Raw genomic sequence first — 24410 nt, forward strand, 5'->3', positions numbered from 1 at the left:
AGCATCAGCTTCAGTCCAACAGCCCTCTAACAAGGGGTAGTGGTAGGCCCATATCTGAAAAGAAGAACCAATGCTTATTTGTGAGAGGTATCTGAATTAGAGGTGCAGATTGTTATCCTGACCAAGTCATGCTTCTCAAGGAGACAAATGAAACCTCAGTTAGATGGGGCAAGTAATACACAATAATATTCATTCTGCAGATACCGCCCTCAAGGAGCAAAATGATAGCATCTCCAAGGTTTATGTGCAGCTTGGTACTTTATCCATAAAAACTGTCACTAAAAACAACACTCACCCTTTTTTTTTTCTTTTGTTTTACATATGCATTTATGCGTCAACCCTTGAGATTAATTTAAAAGCCTTGATACATTAAAATAACATAAAGCAAAATTACTGCAAGATTCCAGAATTTACGGTCTTGATCTTTCTCTGGGTCACTCCTTTTTATCAGAACTGAACTCATCTGCTCTCCTGCTCTGACCTTATCTAATCGTATCTGATGCAATCTGCATCCCTTCTCAATTTGTGCAGGATTGAGTTGTTAATGTAACAATAGCAGAGACACCTGTGACGCTTCTCGGCAGAAACTTTCATTTTAAAATAAATGTGTCAGGATGGCTGTCTTGGTAAAACCAAAATAGTATGCACTCACTGCAATGAACAGCTGGCCATGCTAACCTCTGCAGAGTTCGATAAATATCCTGAGCTTCCAAACCTCTGCTAATGTATCATAGCATTGTTGTTTTGTAATTATTGTAGTGATGATAAAGTGCTACGTCATTAAGCTAACTATGAATACTGAAAGGGCATATCCTTGTGTGTGTGTTATTTGCAAGGAGATCAGTTTCTGAGATTTTTAATTCCTGTGTTTTTAATGCTGTTTTTAGGGTTATTTGATGTAATTGATCACTTCTCCAAGCCATGCATTAAAAAGGCTGAGAACGCTGTGCTGCCTAAACCTGTAATATAACAACAGTTGCCTCAACAACAAAGGTCCTTCTTTTTCTAGGCATTCTAGAGCTCCTGCAACGATAATCGTTCAAAATACCCATGACGAGTAATCACACAGGCATTTCAATGTTGTGCTACGCAATGTTATTTATTTCATAAAATAGAAACCAAATATTAAAAATAAAAAAACAACCAAACTTATTTTCTTACAACCTGACAATAGACTTGGAATGTTGTAATTCAGCTGGTTTGTTATTTATGCAAACATTTCAAAACCAGTCTGTCATGTTCTTGTTCCATGCTGTATTGTGCAGCTGCCTTTTTCCTTTTTCATATTCGGCACAGAAAGAGATCTACTCTGGCATCTGAAAATGTGAACAAACTTGTGTGCCTTAGCAACTGGTTGAATGTTAAGAAGGAAAAATAATGATGACAGTGGCCTTAAGCAATGTTACAGACATGTCCAAAATATTGTGTTTTGTTTTTGATAATTTTGACAATAAATGGAATTTCTGAAATCCTCAGAGAATTATTTCAAGTACATCATGCTACTGACATTATTATACAGTATTTACTGTACAGTTGATTTGATGATGTAGTTCAAAGGATATAATAATGAACCTTGTGAAATATGCACCGTAATGTGTGATTAAACATGTTTAATTTCATGACCAAAGTGTGATTAATTGTGATTAAAAAATATAATCTATTGACAGCCCTACATACAATACATTTAATTTTACCTCTTCAGCATTATTTGTGGAGACTTCTGTGATTCCTGCTATTTGGATTCCACCTTTAGCATCTTCTCTTAAATCCAGGAAACCAGATGCAGGGTTCAGTAAGTCACGAATTACTTCATTATAAATCTTAAAAAAGGGACACAAGGTGCAATATTAAGAGATGTTCTCCTTGATTTATTAAACACATAGTGATTGGATTTTCAAGTAGAACTGTCAAGAGGTGATCCAGACAAAAGCTTATGTCCAAACCTGACAGCTGACCGGGAGAAGAAAGGAACATTACCCTTGTAAGAGGGAGACAGAGAGATCTGGATAACACAGTGAGTAACCTAGAGGATCATAAGGGGGTGGACACCATGTTGGACTATTTGGACTAATATGGCTAAATCAGGGGAATTGATCAAACTTCTCAAATGCAGTAAATATTAGGGACATCAAGCCAGGCCTTGATGCATCCTCCATACCATTCAATGGCTGTGACATTTCTCCAAAAAAGAATCATTTGGGTCCTCTTTCCTACTGGCAAAGACAGATAGCCCAGAATAGGCATGGCAGCTTTGCCATTTATTATGACTTCAGAGGCAATATCATGTGCCAGAGGGTGCTATGACCTGATTTCCACTATCCTACGGTTAATGTAAACTACTCCACCATAAAAATTATTCTACAGCTTGATCTAATAGATTTAACAGTAGCTCTGGATCAGAGGTTAGTGAGATGAGTTGGTTGGTGGACTGAAAACTCAGTGCTGCGAAGGAAGAGAGCAGAGTTGGGACATAAATTGAACAAGAGTTCAGACATTACATTTTAAGGAGACGAGAAACTGAAAGGCAAACACAGTCGTCTTGGCAACTCCTATGTAGCAAGACCCAGTGGGGCTGCAGGATTTACTTTGTTTTATTGCTCATCCATCTGTTACATTTTTTCTCCCTATATTTAGGGGCAGGCAGGAATTGGCCTAGAATAGGGCACCGGTCCACCGCAGCGCCCAGTTAAACATGCACGCAAGATCAATTTATGGCCTACAATTAACCTAATTAGCATGTCTTTGGTGAAGAGGGAAGAAAGTCAAGATACCTGAAGGAAAACCCACACAAGGATAAGGAGAACATGTAAACTCCACACTGACATCATCTAGGCACAGGAGTCAAAGCCAGATACTGGATCAATGAGGGAGCAGTGCTATCCACTTCACCATCCAAAGCTGTACATACATTTGTCATTACCGCACTTTTTTTGATAACGTTTAAGTTTTTTGAAATGAATCTGGGTGGGAGGGATGCCTACACAGTGGATGGAGGAATGGAAGACTAATTACGATAAGATGTCACCTTTATCAGTCAGTCAGTCATTACCCAACCCGCTACATCCTAACATAGGGTCACGGAGGTCTTCTGCAGCCTGTCACCTTTATAATAACCCATATTCAGAATTACAATTAGATGAACATTTCATATTCAGCATGTGATTTGCTATACAGTATAATTCACAAGAAAGTATTTTTACCTCTAAGTAGGACATTGAAACGTCATAAGCCATGTGATCACTGCTGGCTTCGATAGAGTTAAAGAGATCATTTAAGGTACGCACATAGATGCCAGGTTCAGAGTCTATTCCTAACATGGTGTAAGTCTTTCCTGCACCTGTTTAAGAAAACAGATCAAAATGTATTAGTGAGTTTAAATTTTGAAAAGAGGTTGAAGGACCTCCAAAAAATAATGTTTGAAAAACTGAGCCTATGTCACCAAAACTAAGGCTAAGAGAGATTTGTTGAGCTCTCTTTTTCCATTACTGTAACAGGGAGAAAGAGTCAGCCATGGCATAGTCCTGTGCAAAGCAAAAAGTACCCCTGAACTACAGGCACACCAAAGTACAGTACACTTTACTCTTATCACTGTATATCTGGCTGACATCGTAATCCAAGGTGACTTATAAGGTCAGGATTCAGTGCAAGCGTTTATACACTTTTTGCTTTACCATTAAAGCCCAGTAGAGTTTATTGTGCTTTGAAGTCCTTTATACCATACTGCTCGCCTGACTTTCTTATATCAGGTACTGCTATGCACACCTTTGGGATGTGGAAGAAAACCCAAGCATCCTGAGAAATCCCACCCAGAAACTGAGGGAATGCAGGAAACTTAGTTGTAAGGAGCTGCAAGGAACTAGCATTATGAATGTGCCACTCTGCCACCCTGCTCTAATATCTATTTCAGATAAGTAAAATTTTAATTTATTCTGAATTATTGTGCAAATGTGCAATGCATATTATAAATATTTGTCAGGGTCATGCAGGTCTCTTTCACTGCAGAAATTTAAGGATACACCAGGAAAGAATTTTGTGATTATACAGCCTTTTACCCATTTGATTTTACGCCCTTAGTTTTGAAGAGCTGTAAACAGAAAATATCCCTGCCTACACCTCTCACTCTCCGTCCATTCCACCTTAACTAGTTGAATTCACTGCAAGACAACTAGAGGTTGCTATTTGTTAGCGAGTCAGCATAAGAATAATTACTCCATCCTGGGAGTGCCTTTACTAACTCTTGTATAAAAGACAAATGTGAGCCTCTTTATGGCGATTAAACAAGGTTACCCACTTCTACCCCAACCTTTTATGCTATGTTGTCTTTGCTTATTTTTATATTTATTACACATACACAGTATGTACTACATTTACACTAAAGGTTAAAAGATTTACAAAAACTTCATTTTTTCCTGTTTTTATTAAAATTTTTCTGGTTCAAGTAAACTGCATTTTGATATCTGTAAACGTTTATGTGGCTGGCCATTTGTCCCTTTTAAATTGATTTCTGATTGTAAATTTGTCCATTATAATCAACTATGCATATGTTTGAAAATGTGCCATGGGATACCCACAATTGGATACTGCTGTGATCACAATATTACCAGCATATTCTCTGACTCCATACAATACAATAATGGACTAAACGAGTTCAACAAATGGATGGGTAGGTAGAGTTATGGCATAAATAATGGCCTACCTGTTGGTCCATAGGCAAAAACGGTTGCATTGTAACCAGACAACACTCCTTCAATGAGGTTTTTAGTGGTAGCAACATAAACATCATCCTGTAGAAATATAAACCATATGACTTGTTAATATATGTTAACTTGTTTCAATCTAAACGTACATATATCACTGCTATAGTCATATGAAAAAGTTTGGGAACCCCTCTTAATTCTTTGGATTTTTATTTATCATTGCCTGAGCTTTCAAAGTAGCAACTTCCTTTTAATATATGACATGCCTTATGGAAACAGTCGTATTTCAGCAGTGACATTAAGTTTATTGGATTAACACAGAATTTGCAATATGCATCATAACAAAATTAGACAGGTGCATAAATTTGGGCACCCCAACAGAGATATGACATCAATACTTAGTTGAGCCTCCTTTTGCAAATATAACAACCTCTAGATGCCTCCTATAGCCTTTGAGGAGTGTCTGGATTCTAGATGGTGGTATTTTTGACCATTCTTCCATACAAAATCTCTCCAGTTCAGTTAAATTTAATGACTACCGAGCATGGACAGCCTGCTTCAAATCATCCCATAGATTTTCAGTGATATTCAAGTCAGGGGACTGTGACGGCCATTCCAGAACATTGTATTTCTCCTCTGCATGAATGCCTTTGTAGATTTCAAACTAGATTTTGGGTCATTGTCTTGTTGGAATAGCCAACCCCTGCAGAACTTCAACTTTGTCACTGATGCTTGAACATTATCCTGTCCATTGTCTTTTGAGTGCCTGGCTCTTAAACTAATAACGGAATCAGGTCCTGTCTCACTCATTGTTCTTTATCGTCCCCCAAAATACAATGCATCCTTCTTATCCGATCTGATTGAACTTTTGACCCACCTAAGCTCTTACTCTCAGAGAATTATCCTTCTTGGTGATTTCAACATCCATATTGACACCCCCACATCTAAACTGAGAAATGAATTCCTGTCCTTACTGGACTGTTTTGACTTGACACAACATGTTGGTTTTCCAACCCATTCTGGCGGTCATATATTGGACCTGATCTGCACTTCTGGACTATCTGTTGCCAACATTTACAGCACTGATTTGGGACTCTCTGACCATAAAGCAGTATTTTTCACTGTCTCATTACCTTTCCCACCTCTTACCTGTAAACGACAAATTTCTTACAGAAACCTTAAAAATATCTGTCCCTCTATCCTTTCTGGATCCATTTCTGATCTTTTACTGTCTGCACCTATTCCACCAACACTAGATAGTTTTGTTGATCACTATAACTCAGCCCTTCATTCAGCATTAGATAAAACAGCTCCTTTAAAACATAAGGAGGTTTCCTTTAAACGCTCAGCTCCTTGGTATAACTCAGAATTGCGATCTATGAAAGCAGCTGGCCGACGCCTTGAGAGAATGTCACATAAGACTGGCCTCACCGTGCACATCCAGGCTTTCTCTGACCCCCAAAGAGTTTACAGAGAAGCACTAACTTCTGCCAAGAACACCCATTATGGCAGAATAATAGAAAGTGGCCATGATAACCCAAGGGTTTTGTTCTCTGTAGTTAATAAACTACTCGAACCAGCATCTGGTCCAACTACCTCTTCTACTGAAGTCTGTGAGGAATTCCTCCACTTTTTCCGTAACATAATTAAAGATCTAAATAATTCAACTAACATAAATATATCATCTGTTTATATCTCTCCCTGTTTTCCCACTCCATCCAGCTCCTTCTCTAAGTTCTCACCAGTCACTTCTACGTTTGTTAATAACCTGCTTTGTAAGATGAGGCTGACTACTTGTGTACTGGACCCCATCCCCAGCACACTACTTAAATCCTGCCTTCATGCCATAATCCCGACTGTTACAACAATAATAAACTCATCCCTTGACACTGGCTCCGTGCCACTCACTTTTAAAATTGCTTCTGTAACCACAATGTTAAAAAAGTCTGGCCTTGATGCTGACAATCTTAACAATTTCCGGCCTATTTCCCACTTACCTTTCCTGTCAAAAGTTCTTGAGCGTGTTGTAGCTTCCCAACTCACCAATTACCTAACTTCTAATAATTTGATGGAACCCTTTCAGTCTGGTTTCAGGGCGCGGCACAGCTGTGAAACTGCTCTGCTACGGGTAACCAATGATTTGCTTATGGCAGCAGACTCTGGACAAACTAGCATATTAATTCTGTTAGACCTCAGTGCAGCATTTGACACTGTTAGACATGACATCCTACTGTCCAGAATGGAGAACATGCTGGGTATCTCTGGCACTGCCCTCCAGTGGTTCAAGTCATATCTGACTGATAGGCAAGAGTTTGTTAGTCTTGGCAACAGCAGATCCAACTCCGTGCCAGTCACACAAGGAGTTCCTCAGGGCTCTGTCCTTGGTCCTCTGCTTTTCTGTATTTATATGCTTCCCCTTGGCCATATTATCCGTAGTTATGGACTGGGTTATCATTTTTATGCAGATGATACTCAGCTCTACTTCAATGTTAAAAGTGGAACTTCATCAGAGCTTTCTCAGCTTACAACCTGCCTTAGTGAAATTAAAACCTGGATGGAGCAGAACTCTTTAAAATTAAATTGCAATAAAACTGAACTCCTGCAAATAGGGACTAAAATGCAACTTAATAAAATGAGCTCCTTCCCAGTCTGCCTCTACTGTAAAGAATCTTGGTGTCATTTTTGATTCCTCCCTCACTTATTCCGCCCACATAAATCACATTAAGAAACTTTCTTACTTTCACCTCCATAACATATCCCGTGTTCGCTCCTTCCTCTCCTTCTCTAATGCTGAGAAACTTGTCCATGCTTTTATCACATCCCGCATCGATTATTGTAGTTCCCTACTGGCAGGTGCCCCTTCTAATCTTATATCACAGCTCCAGCTTATTCAAAACTCAGCTGCAAGAGTCCTTACTCGAACCAGCAGCAGCGAGCACATAACACCCATCCTGCTCCGTCTTCACTGGCTCCCTGTGTCTTACAGAATCGAATATAAAATCCTACTAATAACCTACAAAGCTTTAATAACCTCGCACCAAACTACATCAGTGACCTTCTCCATCACTATGTGCCTGCCCGCCCACTAAGGTCCTCTGATTCTGGTAATCTTGTTGTGCCCCTCACTAATCTACACTCTATGGGTGACAGGGCCTTCAGCTGTATAACGCCCAGACTCTGGAATGACCTACCAAAATTAATCAGGTCAGCTGACTCCATGAATTCTTTTAAAAAACAACTCAAAACTCATCTGTTCAGAAGGCTTTTAGCTCTACTTGACTTTATTACCCTTCTCTCAGTTTACTTCTCTGTCAAGTTGCTAATGTAACCTGTATGTGTGTGTGCTAGACCATCAATTATGTTGTCTGTTTTTTCAGAATTTACTGTCTTAATCTTCTTTATTTATTTATCTGGTTTGTACAATGCTATATACTGTATATTCTGCCGTTCTTTATTATATTCTGCAAGTGCCTTGAGCATGGGAAAGGCGCTATATAAATAAAATGTATTATTATTATTATTATTAAGAAATTGTTGATATTGGGTTGAATTCATCCGACCCTTGACTTTAACAAGGTCCCCAGTCCCTGAACTAGCCGCACAGCCCCACAGCATGATGGAACCTCCACCAAATTTAAAAGTAAGCAGCAGGTGTTTAACTTGGAATGTGGTGTTCTTCTTCCACCATGCGAAGTGCTTTTTGTTACAACCACATAACTCAATTTTTGTCTCATCAGTCCAAAGCACTTTGTTCCAAAATGAATCTGGTTTGTCTGTGGCGTAAGTGCAGAAAGGGCTTCTTTCTCATCACCCTGCCATACAGATGGTCTTTGTGCAAATTGCGCTGAATTGTAGAACGATGTACAGATACACCATCTGCAGCAAGATGTTCTTGCAGGTCTTTGGAGGCGATCTGTGGGTTGTCTGTAACCATTCTCACAATCCTGAGCATATGCCACTCCTGTATTTTTCTTGGCCTGCCAGACCTGCTGGGTTTAACAGCAACTGTGCCTGTGGCCTTCCATTTCCTAATTACATTCCTTACAGTTGAAACTGACAGTTTAAACCTCTGAGATAGCTTTTTGTAGCCTTTCCCTAAACCATGATACTGAACAATCTTTGTTTTCAGATCTTTTGAGAGTTGCTTTGAGGATCCCATGCTGTCACTCTTCAGAGGAGAGTCAAAGGGAAGCACAACTTGCAATTGACCACCTTAAATACCTTTTCTCATGATTGGACACACCTGTCTATGAAGTTCAAGGCTTAACGAGCTAATCCAACCAATTTGGTGTTGCAAGTAATCAGCATTGAGCAGTGACAGGCATTCAAGTCAGCAAAATTACAAGGGGACCCACATTTTTGCACAGCCAGTTTTTCACATTTGATTTAATTTCATACAACTAAATACTGCTTCACTAAAAATCTTTGTTCAGAAAACACCCCAGTACTCAGATGTTCCTAGGAAATGAAAGACATACCTCTGTTATCTTTTTTTGTTGAAAGTAGAGTCAATTATTATGCAGGCTGAGAGGGGTTCCCAAACTTTTTCATATGACTGTATTTATTTTTGAATGTCTGAATGGGCAGTTACAATGTCTGCTTGGTAGGTCACTTTGACCAAATTATAGCATATAGTTGCACAATTATTTGCTCCATGCCACTTCAGTCTGTCTGTCATGCTTCACATTTCAAAGAAAAATGCAAAGCTTGTCTGGGACCATATGCTGTACCATGTTATTTAGGAGGTCCTCTATACTCTTCCCAGCCTCCATTTTCTTAGTTTGCCTCAACAACAAAAACTGGGCAACCCTGGCACCTGCTGGCATATATCATTTGTCGATGCCACTATCTACAGTCCATCCAGGGGTTCCAGTATAACATGGCTTAACACTGTTTGGCAGTGTCCTTCATTTTCTGGTAGTGTGATATAGTGCATTCATATTATGAACCCATCATTTACTTTCTATCCCTTGCTGGGCTCTTTTCTTGCTTTATGCAATTCACTGCTACCTAACAATCCCTGCCCAGCAGGCTTCCCAGCACAGTATCCAGTGTCTGACTCAACTGGAATGAATTTCACATAAATTTAATCTTTTAAATTGAATTTATCACCAAATGTAACTTTCTCTGAAATGTTAGTGCAGGATTTCCACTCCTATTTTTGAAAATGAATATATTCACCTGTCAAACTTGCCTTATCCAGTTCAGGGTTTTTAAGGTGCCAGAGGTGCAAAACAAGAACAAATGATGGACAGGCCGGACACATTCACTCACATACGGTCAATTTAGATGCACTAATCAACCAAACCCTCACATCTTTGGGACGTGATAGGAAAACCAATTTACTCAAAGAAAAGACTCAAAGACCCCCAGAGACAATGATCTGACAGAGAATAAGAACCCAGGACTCGAGCTGTGAGGCAGCAGTACTAACCACTATGCCAAAAAAGCAGTCCATTCCAAGCAATTGTGAAATATCTAGACATTTTCTGCTTTCTAGTAATACCATATTCAGGTTTTTTTCCTTGACCGAATAACATTGAGCTAGTTACCTGTGTTGCAGTATGATCAAAGGCCACATCAAACACAAATGTTTTCTCCCGGGACCTGTTTGCTCTAAGTATGTCATCAGGGTCTTCTGAAGGATCCAAAATAACTACCATCTGTAAGCAGAGTTTATAGTTCATAAGCCTGATTTCAGAAACACAGTCAGCATTAACAGACATGGCTGAATTACACAACTCAGAATGAAGGTAGAAGGATGAACCCCTGATGGAACAGTGATCTGCAGTACCCAAGAAGTGACCTTAAAGATTGGTTTGCAAAGGGCTGCGCCGAGTCTTTCTAAGAAAATTTACTCAATAATGTTTTTCTTTCCGTTGTTTTCCTTTTCTTTAGATTGCTTATTGCTCCCAGTAGAATAAGACCTCACATTTCTAAATCCATGACATACAATGTGCCTCACAGGACTCCCTGGAAAAAACTCTTTCTTTTTGCCTTAGGTGTCCTTCGCTGAGTTTGGCTTGTTTAGTGAATGTGTATGCTTAGAAGGCATTAGGCCTCTTTGTTTGAATTTTTTCCTTCTATAGCGAGTCTAATTTGTAAGTGGAATTTTTGGCAGTCATTTCAATTCATGCAGGGGTTTATCCCTTTTATTGGGTTTAAAAGAATTTCTGAGTTTTCTTCATGTGTTTCTGCTTGGTTTTTGATACATGTTTTAATTCTTCACTTTGTTATTTGGCTCTCATTTTTCGCTTGTGATGTCATTGTAACTTATTACCATATTTTATTTAATTTTTTTGTATTCTTTCTGCAGGAGTAGATTGGCTTCTGCCATGTTTCTGTTCCCTTTGCTGAGTATTAATTTGTGGAGTTTAATTCTCTATTTGGTTTTGGTATATATTTGGAGTTTTTTTTGTTTTTTCTGTCCTCCCTGGCCATCGGACCTTACTTTTATTCTATGTTAATTAGTGTTCCCTTATTTTAATTCTTATTTGTTTTGTCTTTTTTTCTCTTTCTTCATCGTGTAAAGCACTTTGAGCTGCATTATTTGTATGAAAATGTGCTATATAAATAAATGTTGTTGCTGTGCATTTAATTTACAATTTAGTAGGATAAATATTATCAACTAGCCATGTGCGCCCAACTACATTGTGCGTGTTAAAGTTGTCTATGAAGGGCTCCCTGTTTAAAGGTGGCTGCCAGTCGTGAACTGGGCCCTTCATCGCACAGCATTATGATTTTTTATAAGGGAAACAAAATTAGAAAACAAAACCCTTGGACATTGATTCGATAGGAACGGACTACTCGGAATCACTGTCCGAACAGTAATTATGTGGTGGTGAAGGAGCATTTCTGCTTCTCTCCGTTCACAGTCCGTCTCGTTTTCATGACCCTGTCGTTTCCTGTCACAATCTCGATCCTACCTGGTACTACATAGGTGGACCTAATAAAGTAGCCACTGAAGTATAAACAAGCACCTACAACAAAACACCAACAACACTGACATTGCAGTTGTTCAGTTTAAGACTGGTGTATGGCTGGCTATTATGTGGATATTTTCCTATTCCAGTTCCAACATTCAGTATCCCTTAAATGCAATGGCCAGTTGATACATAAATCAGGACATGTATGCACATCTGTATACCTGGTCATCCACTTTGTGGGCTACAATAGAGGCACCCTCTTCTATTTCAGCATCATTGATAGGACGAATTCGAAGAGCCACCTAGGAATTAAAAAAAAAACAAAGAAAGAATAAACTTTTCTGAGCTTGGGTCATTAAGCAATGTAGCCCAGTGAGTAAGGTGCTGAGCATGGAGACAGAGTTATACTTGAAACTCTCAAAAGTGCTCAGGTAACCAAATCTTATGGGTCTTGTTTGTTTGTTGCTATTCTTATGCATTTAAACTGGAGAAATCAAAAACAGAATTCATATTATTCCCCCATGCCATCTCAAACCCAATGTAAAGGTAGAGTTGCAGACTCTTACCAATACTTCTGCCTATCCATCCATTTACTAATTCATTTAATCCAATTTTAAGGACTTGGATAACCAGAACATATCCTAACAGCAACCAGCACAAGGCAAGAACCAACTGTGAACTGAACTGTCCATCACAGGGAACACTCACATACTCTCCACACACAGCCAATTAATATAAATCAAAATGCACAGTGTGTGTGTGTGTGTGTGTGTGTGTGTATGTGATGTTGGTGTCATCCATCCATTTTCTAAACTTGCTTATCCAGTTGCAGGGAAGCTGGACTCTATCCCAGAAAACATCAAGCTAAAGGCAGGTACAATCCCAGTCTATTACAGGGTGAACACCCAAAAACACACTACAGACAATTCAGCTGTAATAATCTTTTAAAGTAATAAAAGTATTGAAAAAAAATCTGACAAAATGAGGCAACACGGCGGCACACTTGCATCAATTATTTCAGTTTATTTTTGTACTGTGCTCTGCTTAGAGTATGAGCAAAACATCCATCCATCCATCCATTTTCCAACCCACTGAATCCGAACACAGGGTCACAGGGGTCTGCTGGAGCCAATCCCAGTCAACACAGGGCACAAGGCAGGAACCAATCCCGGGCAGGGTGCCAACCCACTGCAGGACACATACAAACACACCCACCCACACACCAAGCACACACTAGGGCCAATTTAGAATCACCAATCCACCTAACCAGCATGTCTTAGGACTGTGGGAGGAAACCCACGCAGACACGGGGAGAACATGCAAACTCCACGCAGGGAGGACCCGGGAAGCGAACCCAGGTCCCCAGGTCTCCTTACTGCGAGGCAGCAGCGCTACCCACTGCGCCACCGTGCCGCCCTGAGCAAAACATTCAAGTACTATATCACTCAGTATATACTGTACAAACATGGATGCTAAAAGTACATTAAACACACTAAAACAGAGCAGTTTAAAAGTGATTAACATAACCAAACCACAACATTATAAAGCTCAACAGTCCCGGAACAGCATCTCCACATGTGCATGGTCTGTGTGGCAGTAGCATATTCTTTTCATTCCATGTGGGTATTTCTCCAATTCCACTGGACTTTCTACAATAGCAGGCATCTCCATATTTGGTCCAGATAAAAATGAGAATGCCCTTCATTGAACTGGCACCCGACCAAGGACTGGTTCCTCTCTTGCTGTCAAACTGGACTCTGACTTTTGTCATAGCAACTATTATTGACTTTAAAACTACCTATAGCTAACAGTAATGTAATTTTGCTTAATTCTGGTAATGACTGTTCTATTATTTAATGTATTATCTTTGTGCTTCTAGTGTTGTCTTTTATTTTTTTGTAAAACGCTTTGAGCTACACTGTATAAAAATTTGCTGTATAAAAAAGGGTGTTGCACCATGTTAGTCATTATGAATGTAATGAGAAGTCAAGTGCTTCGAAGTGCTTCAAGGACAACAAGAACCGCATCCCCCTTGTTGTCACCTATAACCCACATTTTGAAGCACTTCAAAAAATCATTAAAGAACTTCAGCCAATGCTACACAATGACGAAACACTGAAAAACCTGCAGCAGCTCATTGTCCGAAGCTCCCTAAGTGAACCAACAGAAAACGGCACAACTCCCTGCCTACAGAAAAGATGCAAAACGTGTGCTCACATTTATAATACAGACCGTGGAGTTATACCACACTGCCAACTAGAACATTGCATAAAGGGATCATTTTCCTGAAGATCATCTAATGTGGTGTACCTCATTCTCTGTATGAAATGTCCTGACCCTGCACTCTATGTGGGAGAAACTGGACAAACACTCCGTCAGAGAATGAATTTACACTGGCTCCACATCAGGCATGGCCACACGGATGTTCCTGTTGCAGCTCACTTCAACAGCCATGGACACTGTGCCCACAGTGCTTATGGGCAACTTCAGAACACAGCAAGAGACAAAAGACTGAGAAGTGAAACTCATGCTAAAATTTAACACATTACAACATGGTTTGAATAGAGACAAGAGTTTTATAACAAGATATGAGGATTGTTTGCATCTCTCAGACTGACATTGACAACCTGTCTACAGACCCACATTGTATTGAAAAACTCATCAGAAACCCCAAATGACTTTTCTGGACAGTTATCTTATCCAAATATCTTGACCATACATTGTTCTCCTCTCTTGGTAAATGAATCTTAGGCTGAATAACTCTATTAATTTTTTACATTTAAGATGTCTCACTTAAAGGTTTTCCAATGTTGTTTCTTGTCCTGGTGTCTATATAAACACTGGGAACTCCAGTTTCTGTATTATATCTTACCTGAAGAAGGGACCTGAGTTGTCTCGAAAGCTTGCATATTGTAATCATTTTTAGTTAGCCAATAAAACTTCTCACTATATAAAAAAAAATATTGTTGCTGTTGTTGCATTTTTGAACCAAATGAAGCAGGTCAACGTAATGGTTGGACAGACAGGCATGTAAAAATGTCCCTGTCGTAGAACGATGGGTCTGTGTATACTGGACATACAGTCATGTGAAAAGTTGCCATAAGTACTGTACACTCCATGAAATGTGTCGTTCTTTTTTAATATCTGTGGACATATCAAGATTTGATCTCCATTTAAAACACTAAGGGGCTCCGCTCCCTGCTCGCTTCGCTCAACCACCCCTGGGTTTGCTTAACCGGATATACAATTTAAAGAGATTGTTATTTTCATGGGAATTGTTACATACTCTTTCGATTCTATGTTGCATTGCTTCTCCATGATCATAAATATACACCTGACCGAATTGTGGTTTCTTCTAAATTAAACTTGTCGTAGCTTTAATTGTTGCGGGACCACAGATTCTCATGGCGTATGGTCCATTATTGTGTAAATCTACGTTTTGAGCATTGAATGATGCGAACGCGAAAAGATTATTGTAGACTTGGATATTTTGCCTGTAGTGTTTGTGGATTTCATTTTTACCAAACAACAAAACTTTTAATTCTCGCAGATAGGCCTCTTCATTTGGAGGCAACACTACTTTTCCCTGATGGCAACACGAATTAGACGATCTACAAGTCTCCAACTTAAACTTTAAAGCCTTACAATATCTATACTTCTGACATATCACCTAAGAGCATATATTCGATCTCTTCTGTTGTTCCGTTATTTCACTGAGTAATAATTTCCGTTTGTTTGTGCTAATGTGATCTTTACTTTCTTTTTTTTGATACTTTCGAATTTTACTACTTTCATATTCTTAAGCTTGCTTTGCATGAGTATCATGGCAATGTTTTTGAACGTCTTTATGAAGTCTTTTATTTCTGACCCCGATTGGACCTACGAGGTTTTCAATTCCACTTGGTCCAGGCTGATTATTACTTTCCTAATTTTCAGAATTTGCACATAGATTATTATTGTTCTTTTTTGCATTGTTTTCTCTCCAGAGCTTTTGGGTCTCTTTTAGATGTGCTGCTCTTTCTTCTTTGCTTAGATGTTGACGTGCCATCTAGAACGTATAAAAGTTTTAAGAGCTGAGAGCGCATGAAGTGTGTCTGCCAAAATCATTCCAACAACTGAGACGTTTGATGTCCGTGATCTTGTTTTAAATTGGTTGTTCTCGCCGGACGTCAAAGTGTCTTTCCGAGAAGGTCATGTCTCGACCCAAGATTTTTTTTTATATAATAGAGAGATATCTATAGATAAAGGGGATATGACATAACAAACATCATGCCATATTCACATTTTGTACTCTTTTTGTCTGCATTGCATATTATAAATTATAAATTCATTTTAATAAACAAAAAGGCAAATTTTGCATGTGGAAAAAGTAAATGCACCACTAGATTAATCACTGTTTCAAATGCCTAAAATTAGACTCGGGTGCATCAGATCAGATGTAAATGATTAGAGCAACATTAGTTGTCTAACAAAGACTTATTTAAATTTCAGACATTTAGTTTGGTTTACTCTTTGTTGTTGAAGCATGTGCTATCACCAGGCTTAGATCTAAAGAGCTCTCAGAGACCTTTAGAAAGGAGGTTACAGATGATGTCTGGAAAGGGAATTTTTAATATCAACCATTCTACTGTCTGAAGATTATCTACCAGTATAAAAAATGTAAACGGCTGTCAACCTGTCCAGGGCGGGCCACCTCAGCAAGAACAGAATGCAAGATGTTGAAAGACATCTCCAAGAAGCTCAGAATCTAGATCTAGGATCTAGAGGTAGCTCTAGCACTGTTGATGTCAAAGTGCATGTGTCTACCATTAGAAAGACCCTGCACAAATTACATCTACACGAGAGGTTTGCCAGGCGGAAACCTTTGCCGTCCAGAAAAAACATCAGGGCAAAACAAAAGTTTGCCCATTGTTGTGATGTGAAATTTTGCATACAAGTTGACGAATATTTTGTATGTCCTTATTTGTAACTTTGGCAAAGCAATGTAATATTAGTGTTACATTAGTGAGAAGCATTCTTGTTTACCCCTCCTTTTAGGAATGAGTGTCTTTGAATTTTACGATAGGATTTGGGGGGAAGTGCCTCAAACAAGTTTGGTAAGTGTTTCTCTGCAGGACTCTCTCTCAGCTCCCACAAGAAATGCCAGGCTGCCTAACTGCCAAGCTTTACCTTAACATATGGTTTTGGGGGGTGGCAGGTGCTAAGATGTTCTCTGCCCCATTGGTCTGAAGTATGGCTGTTTGGAATTGGCTTGTATCAAAAGCTTTTAAGTACCATGGCGCCCTATTGGCTGTAGGGTTTGGACAGTAAAACCTAGAAATTTGCTTGCTTTACCTCACTCTCTCTCTCTCTTACCAAACTGATGAAAGACCATCTCACACCATGAACTGAAAAAGACAACACAATGAAGAGCACGGCTGGGCAGCCATATTGAGACAGGCATGTGGCCTGTTCTGGAGAAAGCTGACCACAAAATGAGAACTTAACTAGAGACATTTAAAGTAACTAACAAGTCTGTGTGCCACCTAAAACTACACCTCAACATTTATCAGGTTGTATAACTTAACTCCTGCTTGTCTTTTACTACACCTAATTGCCTGAAGTTATAGATGTAGAAGGGAAGGTGGGTAGAAGTAATGAAGTTCAATACCTTATAAACAGTGCTAAGTCTGGGAGATTTGAGGCATTCTGACAACGGCTACATATTAATAATACAAAAGGGGAAAGTAGAGTAAAATATTACCCTACCAAGACAAAACACCCATGAACACCTAGGTAAAGATCAGGATGTTTGGAAAACGTGCCCTGGACAGATGAGACAAAGATAGAGTTTTTTGTCCATAGTGAAGTTTGTTTTTCTTTTTTCACTTTATCTAAAGACACTGTTTTTTTGAAGACTGAATCTTCAATCTTGAAGAAAATCTTAAGAGAAGACTTTTGCCAAGAGATTTTTTTCAAGTTCCACCCTCCTCTCAACCATTTTCAACCACGGACACAGTTCCTGCGCTCTCAGCTCTTATACATTTTACTGTTTTCCTCACTTTAAGTTCCCAATAAAAGAAGACGTATTATGTCCAAATCTTATTGAAGAATTGCATCCCGAAGGGTTATCAACAGAAGAAATGAGTACATGGGCAATCCTAGCACCGAGAAATGATGAAGTAACACGGAAATTGTCGATCGGCTACACGGCAAATTGGTTAAATGCATACCAATAGACTATGCTGAAACAGTTGGTGGTGATGATGCGGAAGATGAAAACATCAATTTGCAATATCCCGAAGAATATCTACAACTGTTAACACCGTCCGGTCTTCCACCACACAAATTACTGTTGAAAGAAGGATGTATCATAATGTTATTGCGTAATTTATGTCTGAGTGATGGGCTATGCAATAGGACAAGATTAATTGTATTCAAAATTGGTCGAACAATTCTGACATGTCAAATTTTAACAGGCGACAAGAAAGGTAATGTAGTACATCATCCGCGGATAACATTAGACACCAAAGGAGATCTTGATATGCCATTTGTATTAAAACGTTTGCAGTTTCCCCGTTAGAATAGCTTTTGCTATAACAATTAACAAATCACAGGGACAAACATTCGAAAGAGTCGGTTTATTTATTAGAGAGAAAGAAACGATATTCACTCACGGGCAGTTATATATTGCATTGTCACGATGTAAGTCCAAACACGGAATCAAAATTCAATGCGATATTGATGAGAAGTAAATTTAAAAAATTGTTTTTACTGAAGTTTAACAGTACTAGGGTGTTGTACCGTGTTAGCTAGTATGAATGTAGAGAAAAGCCAAGCAAAATGACACCTTTTATTGGCTAACTAAAAAGATTACAATATGCAAGCTTTCGAGAGAACTCAGGCCCCTTGTTCTCCATCTTGCCTGAAGAAGGTCCTGAGTTGCCTCGAAAGCTTGCATATTGTAATCTTTGTGGTTAGCCAATAAAAGGTGTCATTTTGCTTGGCTTTTCTCTGAAGTTTTACAGTAAAAGTGTAACTTTAAAAAGTATTTGTGTGTTAATTTCAAAGCCAAACAGAACGAAAATGTATAAAGCAACGAATACCTGTAACGCAACATGAAACATAGTTTTCTTTCAATTTATTACGTTCCACTATTTTTTACTATGGTTAATTACTCGCTGTAATGTAAAATAGTTCTATTATGCATATGTAACAATTCTCACGAAAATAACAATCTGTTTCAATTGTACACCCGCATCCCCATACGTGAGCGGCAGATCCGTGAAGTGGCTAGCACGTCGCGCCCGCCCAGGGTTTGGTGAGCGAAGTGAGCAGGGGGGATAGCCCCCAAGTTAAAAAAAGACAAAAAAAAAATTCATGAGGTGCATTTACTTTTTCACATGAATGTAAATTTCGAAGGCGGCACGGTGGCGCAGTGGTAGCGCTGCTGCCTCGCAGGTAGGAGACCAGGGTTCGCTTCCCGGGTCCTCCCTGCGTGGAGTTTGCATGTCCTCCTCGTGTCTGCGTGGGTTTCCTCCCACAGTCTAAAGACATGCAGGTTAGGTGGATTGGTGATTCTAAATTGGCCCAAGTGTGTGCTTGGTGTGTGGGTATCCTGCGGTGGGTTGGCACCCTGCCCGGGATTGGTTCCTGCCCTGTGTTGGCTGGGATTGTCTCCAGCAGACCCCCGTGACCCTGTGTTCGGATTCAACGGGTTGGAAAATGGATGGATGTAAATTTCCAAATAATGTGACACACTGCACAGACAAAACAGGAAGGGTTAAACCGAAATTAGGGGAAAACCCTGAAAAGAACTGTTATTTGTGGAGCTAAAAGAACTTTCTCATTTTTTAAATTTTCTTGAAAAACTAAAATGTACTGTATTTCTGCTCAGAAGGGCTGTCAGGAAGCTAGGCAATATGTAAATGTTTGAGTGAGCTTTTTATGTACATGATGTGATACAACTGCTAAACAGAGTGACTCTCAAATGTCAGGCACTTTATTATAGGCGACAATGAGTAGGCATAAATTCATGCAATAAAGCAGTCTCACGGGAGCCATTAGATTTATGTGTGTGTATAATCTCATAGGTAAACCCCCGTGATTAAGCAGCTGCTCACAAGACATGTATGTCCCCATGGCACATCATGAGCCAAGACTTTGAACACAAACAGAAAAGGCTTCAAGAACTTGTAATGACTGTTAAAGAGGTGGCTTCATGTATGTTTTTAAGTAGAAAATTGTATATTTCCCGTCACCATACAGGATATACAGTATACTATGTTGCAAAAAACCACCCAAACAGGCCGTTGATATTAATAGTGCCATCAGATTGCATTTCTCAGGCAAACTGCACACATTTAGAAAAGGCCGTAACATGAATCTCAAAACACTATGTGTTATCTATACCCTTTTCTATATATTTACAAGGGACAATAGTCCATCACAGAACACACTCACAAACAAAATCATACTGAAACAATCTAGACATGTCAGTCATCATGACACACACATTTTTTTGATATGGAGGACAAATTAAAAAACAAAAAGACATACAGACACTGGACAGACTCCAAAGAGACAGTAATCGGGTTCAGTTTTGAACCTGTGTCCTTAAAGAAGTAGAAGTAGCATTGCACTGTAGTGGGGCACAGCTGTAGAACATCAGGTTCAAATCCTGCTGAACAGAAGCTGCAAGTTCTCTCATCCCAAAGATGTGAAGGTTGGGACTCTAAACTGGCCCTTTGGTAGTCGGTTCCTGCCTTGAACTAGATGATGCCGGAGGTGATCATGACCCTGAAACTGGACTAAGTGGGTTAAGTAAATGGACAGATGTATAAGATTTACATTATTTCAAAGTTTCAGGAGTCTATTAGTCCTAGAGTTTGACAGTAACAGATCCTGTCTTTGTCACAGCTCAGGATTCAATACTACAACAAATTACATTATTCATCATAATCAAAAGCAACACATACAGTGGTGTGAAAAACTATTTGCCCCCTTCCTGATTTCTTATTCTTTTGCATGTTTGTCACACAAAATGTTTCTGATCATCAAACACATTTAACCATTAGTCAAATATAACACAAGTAAACACAAAATGCAGTTTGTAAATGGTGGTTTTTATTATTTAGGGAGAAAAAAAAAATCCAAACCTACATGGCCCTGTGTGAAAAAGTAATTGCCCCCTTGTTAAAAAATAACCTAACTGTGGTGTATCACACCTGAGTTCAATTTCCGTAGCCACCCCCAGGCCTGATTACTGCCACACCTGTTTCAATCAAGAAATCACTTAAATAGGAGCTGCCTGACACAGAGAAGTAGACCAAAAGCACCTCAAAAGCTAGACATCATGCCAAGATCCAAAGAAATTCAGGAACAAATGAGAACAGAAGTAATTGAGATCTATCAGTCTGGTAAAGGTTATAAAGCCATTTCTAAAGCTTTGGGACTCCAGCGAACCACAGTGAGAGCCATTATCCACAAATGGCAAAAACATGGAACAGTGGTGAACCTTCCCAGGAGTGGCCGGCCGACCAAAATTACCCCAAGAACGCAGAGACGACTCATCCGAGAGGTCACAAAAGACCCCAGGACAACGTCTAAAGAACTGCAGGCCTCACTTGCCTCAATTAAGGTCAGTGTTCACGACTCCACCATAAGAAAGAGACTGGGCAAAAACGGCCTGCATGGCAGATGTCCAAGACGCAAACCACTGTTAAGCAAAAAGAACATTAGGGCTCGTCTCAATTTTGCTAAGAAACATCTCAGTGATTGCCAAGACTTTTGGGAAAATACCTTGTGGACTGATGAGACAAAAGTTGAACTTTTTGGAAGGCAAATGTCCCGTTACATCTGGCGTAAAAGGAACACAGCATTTCAGAAAAAGAACATCATACCAACAGTAAAATATGGTGGTGGTAGTGTGATGGTCTGGGGTTGTTTTGCTGCTTCAGGACCTGGAAGGCTTGCTGTGATAGATGGAACCATGAATTCTACTGTCTACCAAAAAATCCTGAAGGAGAATGTCCGGCCATCTGTTCGTCAACTCAAGCTGAAGCGATCTTGGGTGCTGCAACAGGACAATGACCCAAAACACACCAGCAAATCCACCTCCTGAATGGCTGAAGAAAAACAAAATGAAGACTTTGGAGTGGCCTAGTCAAAGTCCTGACCTGAATCCAATTGAGATGCTATGGCATGACCTTAAAAAGGCGGTTCATGCTAGAAAACCCTCAAATAAAGCTGAATTACAACCATTTTGCAAAGATGAGTGGGCCAAAATTCCTCCAGAGCGCTGTAAAAGACTCATTGCAAGTTATCGCAAACGCTTGATTGCAGTTATTGCTGCTAAGGGTGGCCCAACCAGTTATTAGGTTCAGGGGGCAATTACTTTTTCACACAGGGCCATGTAGGTTTGGATTTTTTTTTTCTCCCTAAATAATAAAAACCACCATTTAAAAACTGCATTTTGTGTTTACTTGTGTTATATTTGACTAATGGTTAAATGTGTTTGATGATCAGAAACATTTTGTGTGACAAACATGCAAAAGAATAAGAAATCAGGAAGGGGGCAAATAGTTTTTCACACCACTGTATTAAGCTAGATAACATGGCAAAACTGCCAAACAACCATGTAATCTTTTTGGGAGGAAAAAAAAAACGACTTAGCAAGAAATTATACAAGTTTCAAGCAGGCAGTCCAGTCAAAGACAGCACGAATGCTACTCTTTATTTGTTTTTGACCAGTTTTCCAAGAGTCTGAAGTCAAAGATGGCCCCCAATTGGGTAGGCGACAAGGGCTTACAACTGTCAGGTCTTTGCAAGTATCCTTCATGACATGTAACTACAGCGTGGTTTCTTCCATCCAGATTCCAGATCAAAAAGCAAAGCTTTAATGTGGTAGTCTTTTCTCATTCGTTCCAAGAATGTGTCTCTGCCATCACGGGGGGCGAAATTAAGACACCGTGTCTTGCAAGGTCCTTGTCTTTCCTCTCCACTAACTCACTAACTCAACCTCAACTAAAAAACTTCCATGATTTTTGAGAGAATACCCACAGACAGAGAGAACATGCAAATAAACACAGATAACATTTAGCTCTTAAAACTAAAGTTAAAAGCAAGGGGAAATGGAGTCATGATAGGACTGAAGATAATTAGAACAGAACTTCTGACAGGGATCAAATTTGAATTATCTTTTAATTTCCATACATTGCTATACACAACATTTCTACACACTCATTCTGACAACATCATAAAATATCTGCAAGATGTAGGCTTTCTTACCATGAGCTGGTGGCCCTTCGCCTCTGCCACAAGATCCTTCATGACCTCCGTGTCACTGCATGTGCCTTCTGCAGGTGTTCACTCTTTGTTTGTTTCTCCACGTATGCCCACATGCACATGCTCGCGGTAAGGGCGTGGGTTCCCTATGGTCCAGTTACCCAATCCTAACATCTCAAGGGAGAAATGCCTTCATTGAAATGATGTTATTATCATTTTTACATGTTTTACGTATTATTCCTATTAAAAATAAAGCCCTACTCTGTGTCAACACGGACGGCTACGTCTGGTCAGCGGATACCGTTGTTTTTTGTCCTGTTGCCCAGCGTACGAGTAATTTTATTCTTGCTGTTTGTTTAGACACTGATGAGATCACTCCTTTTCCCTGAAGGATTTGTAACCAGGCTACCGAACAACAGCGTCACTAAATATATCAAATTAAAAAATGTGCACCAGCTCTTACTTCGCTGGAATATTAGCGTAAGGCTCGAATATATGTCTGGAGTGCCCTGCCCAGCCCCTGACACATACCAGCCGTAGTGCCATGTCGTGAAGCGTTTTTACTTAATTCTGTACAAACCGTATAGTGCATTACGGACTCACATTTGAACGCGTGATTAAGACAGTAATGCAAAAAAAATAAAATAAAAATAACACCCTCCCCTTACACTTTTCTTTGAACTATATGCGATTTAAAACCACGGATCTGCTGTGCATAACAACCCAAACCAAAAGAAGACAAAGGCGCTTACGTCTGGCTAATGTATAGCACGGCTAAAAACTGGTTCTTTGGGTGAACTTTTCTGGGATCCGTCCTTGAATTCACACGGATTACCTTCAAGGTGCAGGAGTGCATCCATGGAGACGGGAACGCCGCGGCGCAGAGGAACTGGGATATCACTCTGCCAAGGGCCTTATGGGAATTGAAGTCCGGGAATGGTTAGCGCGCTGTTCTGCCATTTTCGCTACACTATCAAAAACTGCGCATCCAAAGCCGGAAAAGCATTGCAGGCGAATGCGGTTCCCTTTTAGATTTTGCTGCCTTCAAAAGCAGAAATGAAAAATGTGTCGAGTTAGAAATCAAAATATAAAAACGGTTTAATTAATGAAGTTAATACTAGGAAAAAAGAGATTAAAATCTACATTTTTAAACTGTGTTTGAAATATTCACATTTTATTATAGGATATTATCCTCAAACCTGCTTAATTAAATTCATTGCAGTGTAAGGATGGAGCCTACCCGGCAGCATGGCAAGCAAAGTAGGAATCGGCGCAGAACAAGGATACCTGTCCATCACAACACCAGCTCCTGTACACATCCACAGGGGGGTCCATTTAGAATCCCAAAACATCTTAGGAGGAAAATTTATACAGACACAGAGAACATGAAGTCTTCCGTGGGCAACATCTGGGCCCGAGATTCGAACACTGAAGCTGTAAGACTGCTGTGATACCCACTACTCCACCATGCGACTCTGGTGCCTATCTACAACACCAACAACTGGAAAATCCTGCAACTGCA

General features: G+C 39.6%; 1 protein-coding gene across 1 annotated transcript in view; it reads right to left on the minus strand.

Annotated features, from left to right (window-relative positions):
* Positions 1–23721, minus strand: part of si:dkey-26i13.8 (kinesin-like protein KIF19) — an 88509-nt gene extending 64788 nt beyond the window's left edge. The window contains exons 1-6 of the mRNA XM_051933626.1: positions 22892–23721; positions 11845–11925; positions 10250–10360; positions 4697–4784; positions 3201–3337; positions 1695–1820 (exon numbers count right to left, since the gene is read on the minus strand). Coding sequence (XP_051789586.1) covers positions 1695–1820; positions 3201–3337; positions 4697–4784; positions 10250–10360; positions 11845–11925; positions 22892–22933 — 585 coding nt within the window. The 5' untranslated portion in view covers positions 22934–23721. The remainder of the gene's footprint in view (positions 1–1694; positions 1821–3200; positions 3338–4696; positions 4785–10249; positions 10361–11844; positions 11926–22891) is intronic.
* Between the last annotated feature and the right edge of the window lie 689 nt (positions 23722–24410).

The sequence above is a fragment of the Erpetoichthys calabaricus genome, chromosome 11 (genome assembly GCF_900747795.2).
Source record: "Erpetoichthys calabaricus chromosome 11, fErpCal1.3, whole genome shotgun sequence".
Taxonomy (NCBI): Eukaryota; Metazoa; Chordata; class Cladistia; order Polypteriformes; family Polypteridae; genus Erpetoichthys; species Erpetoichthys calabaricus.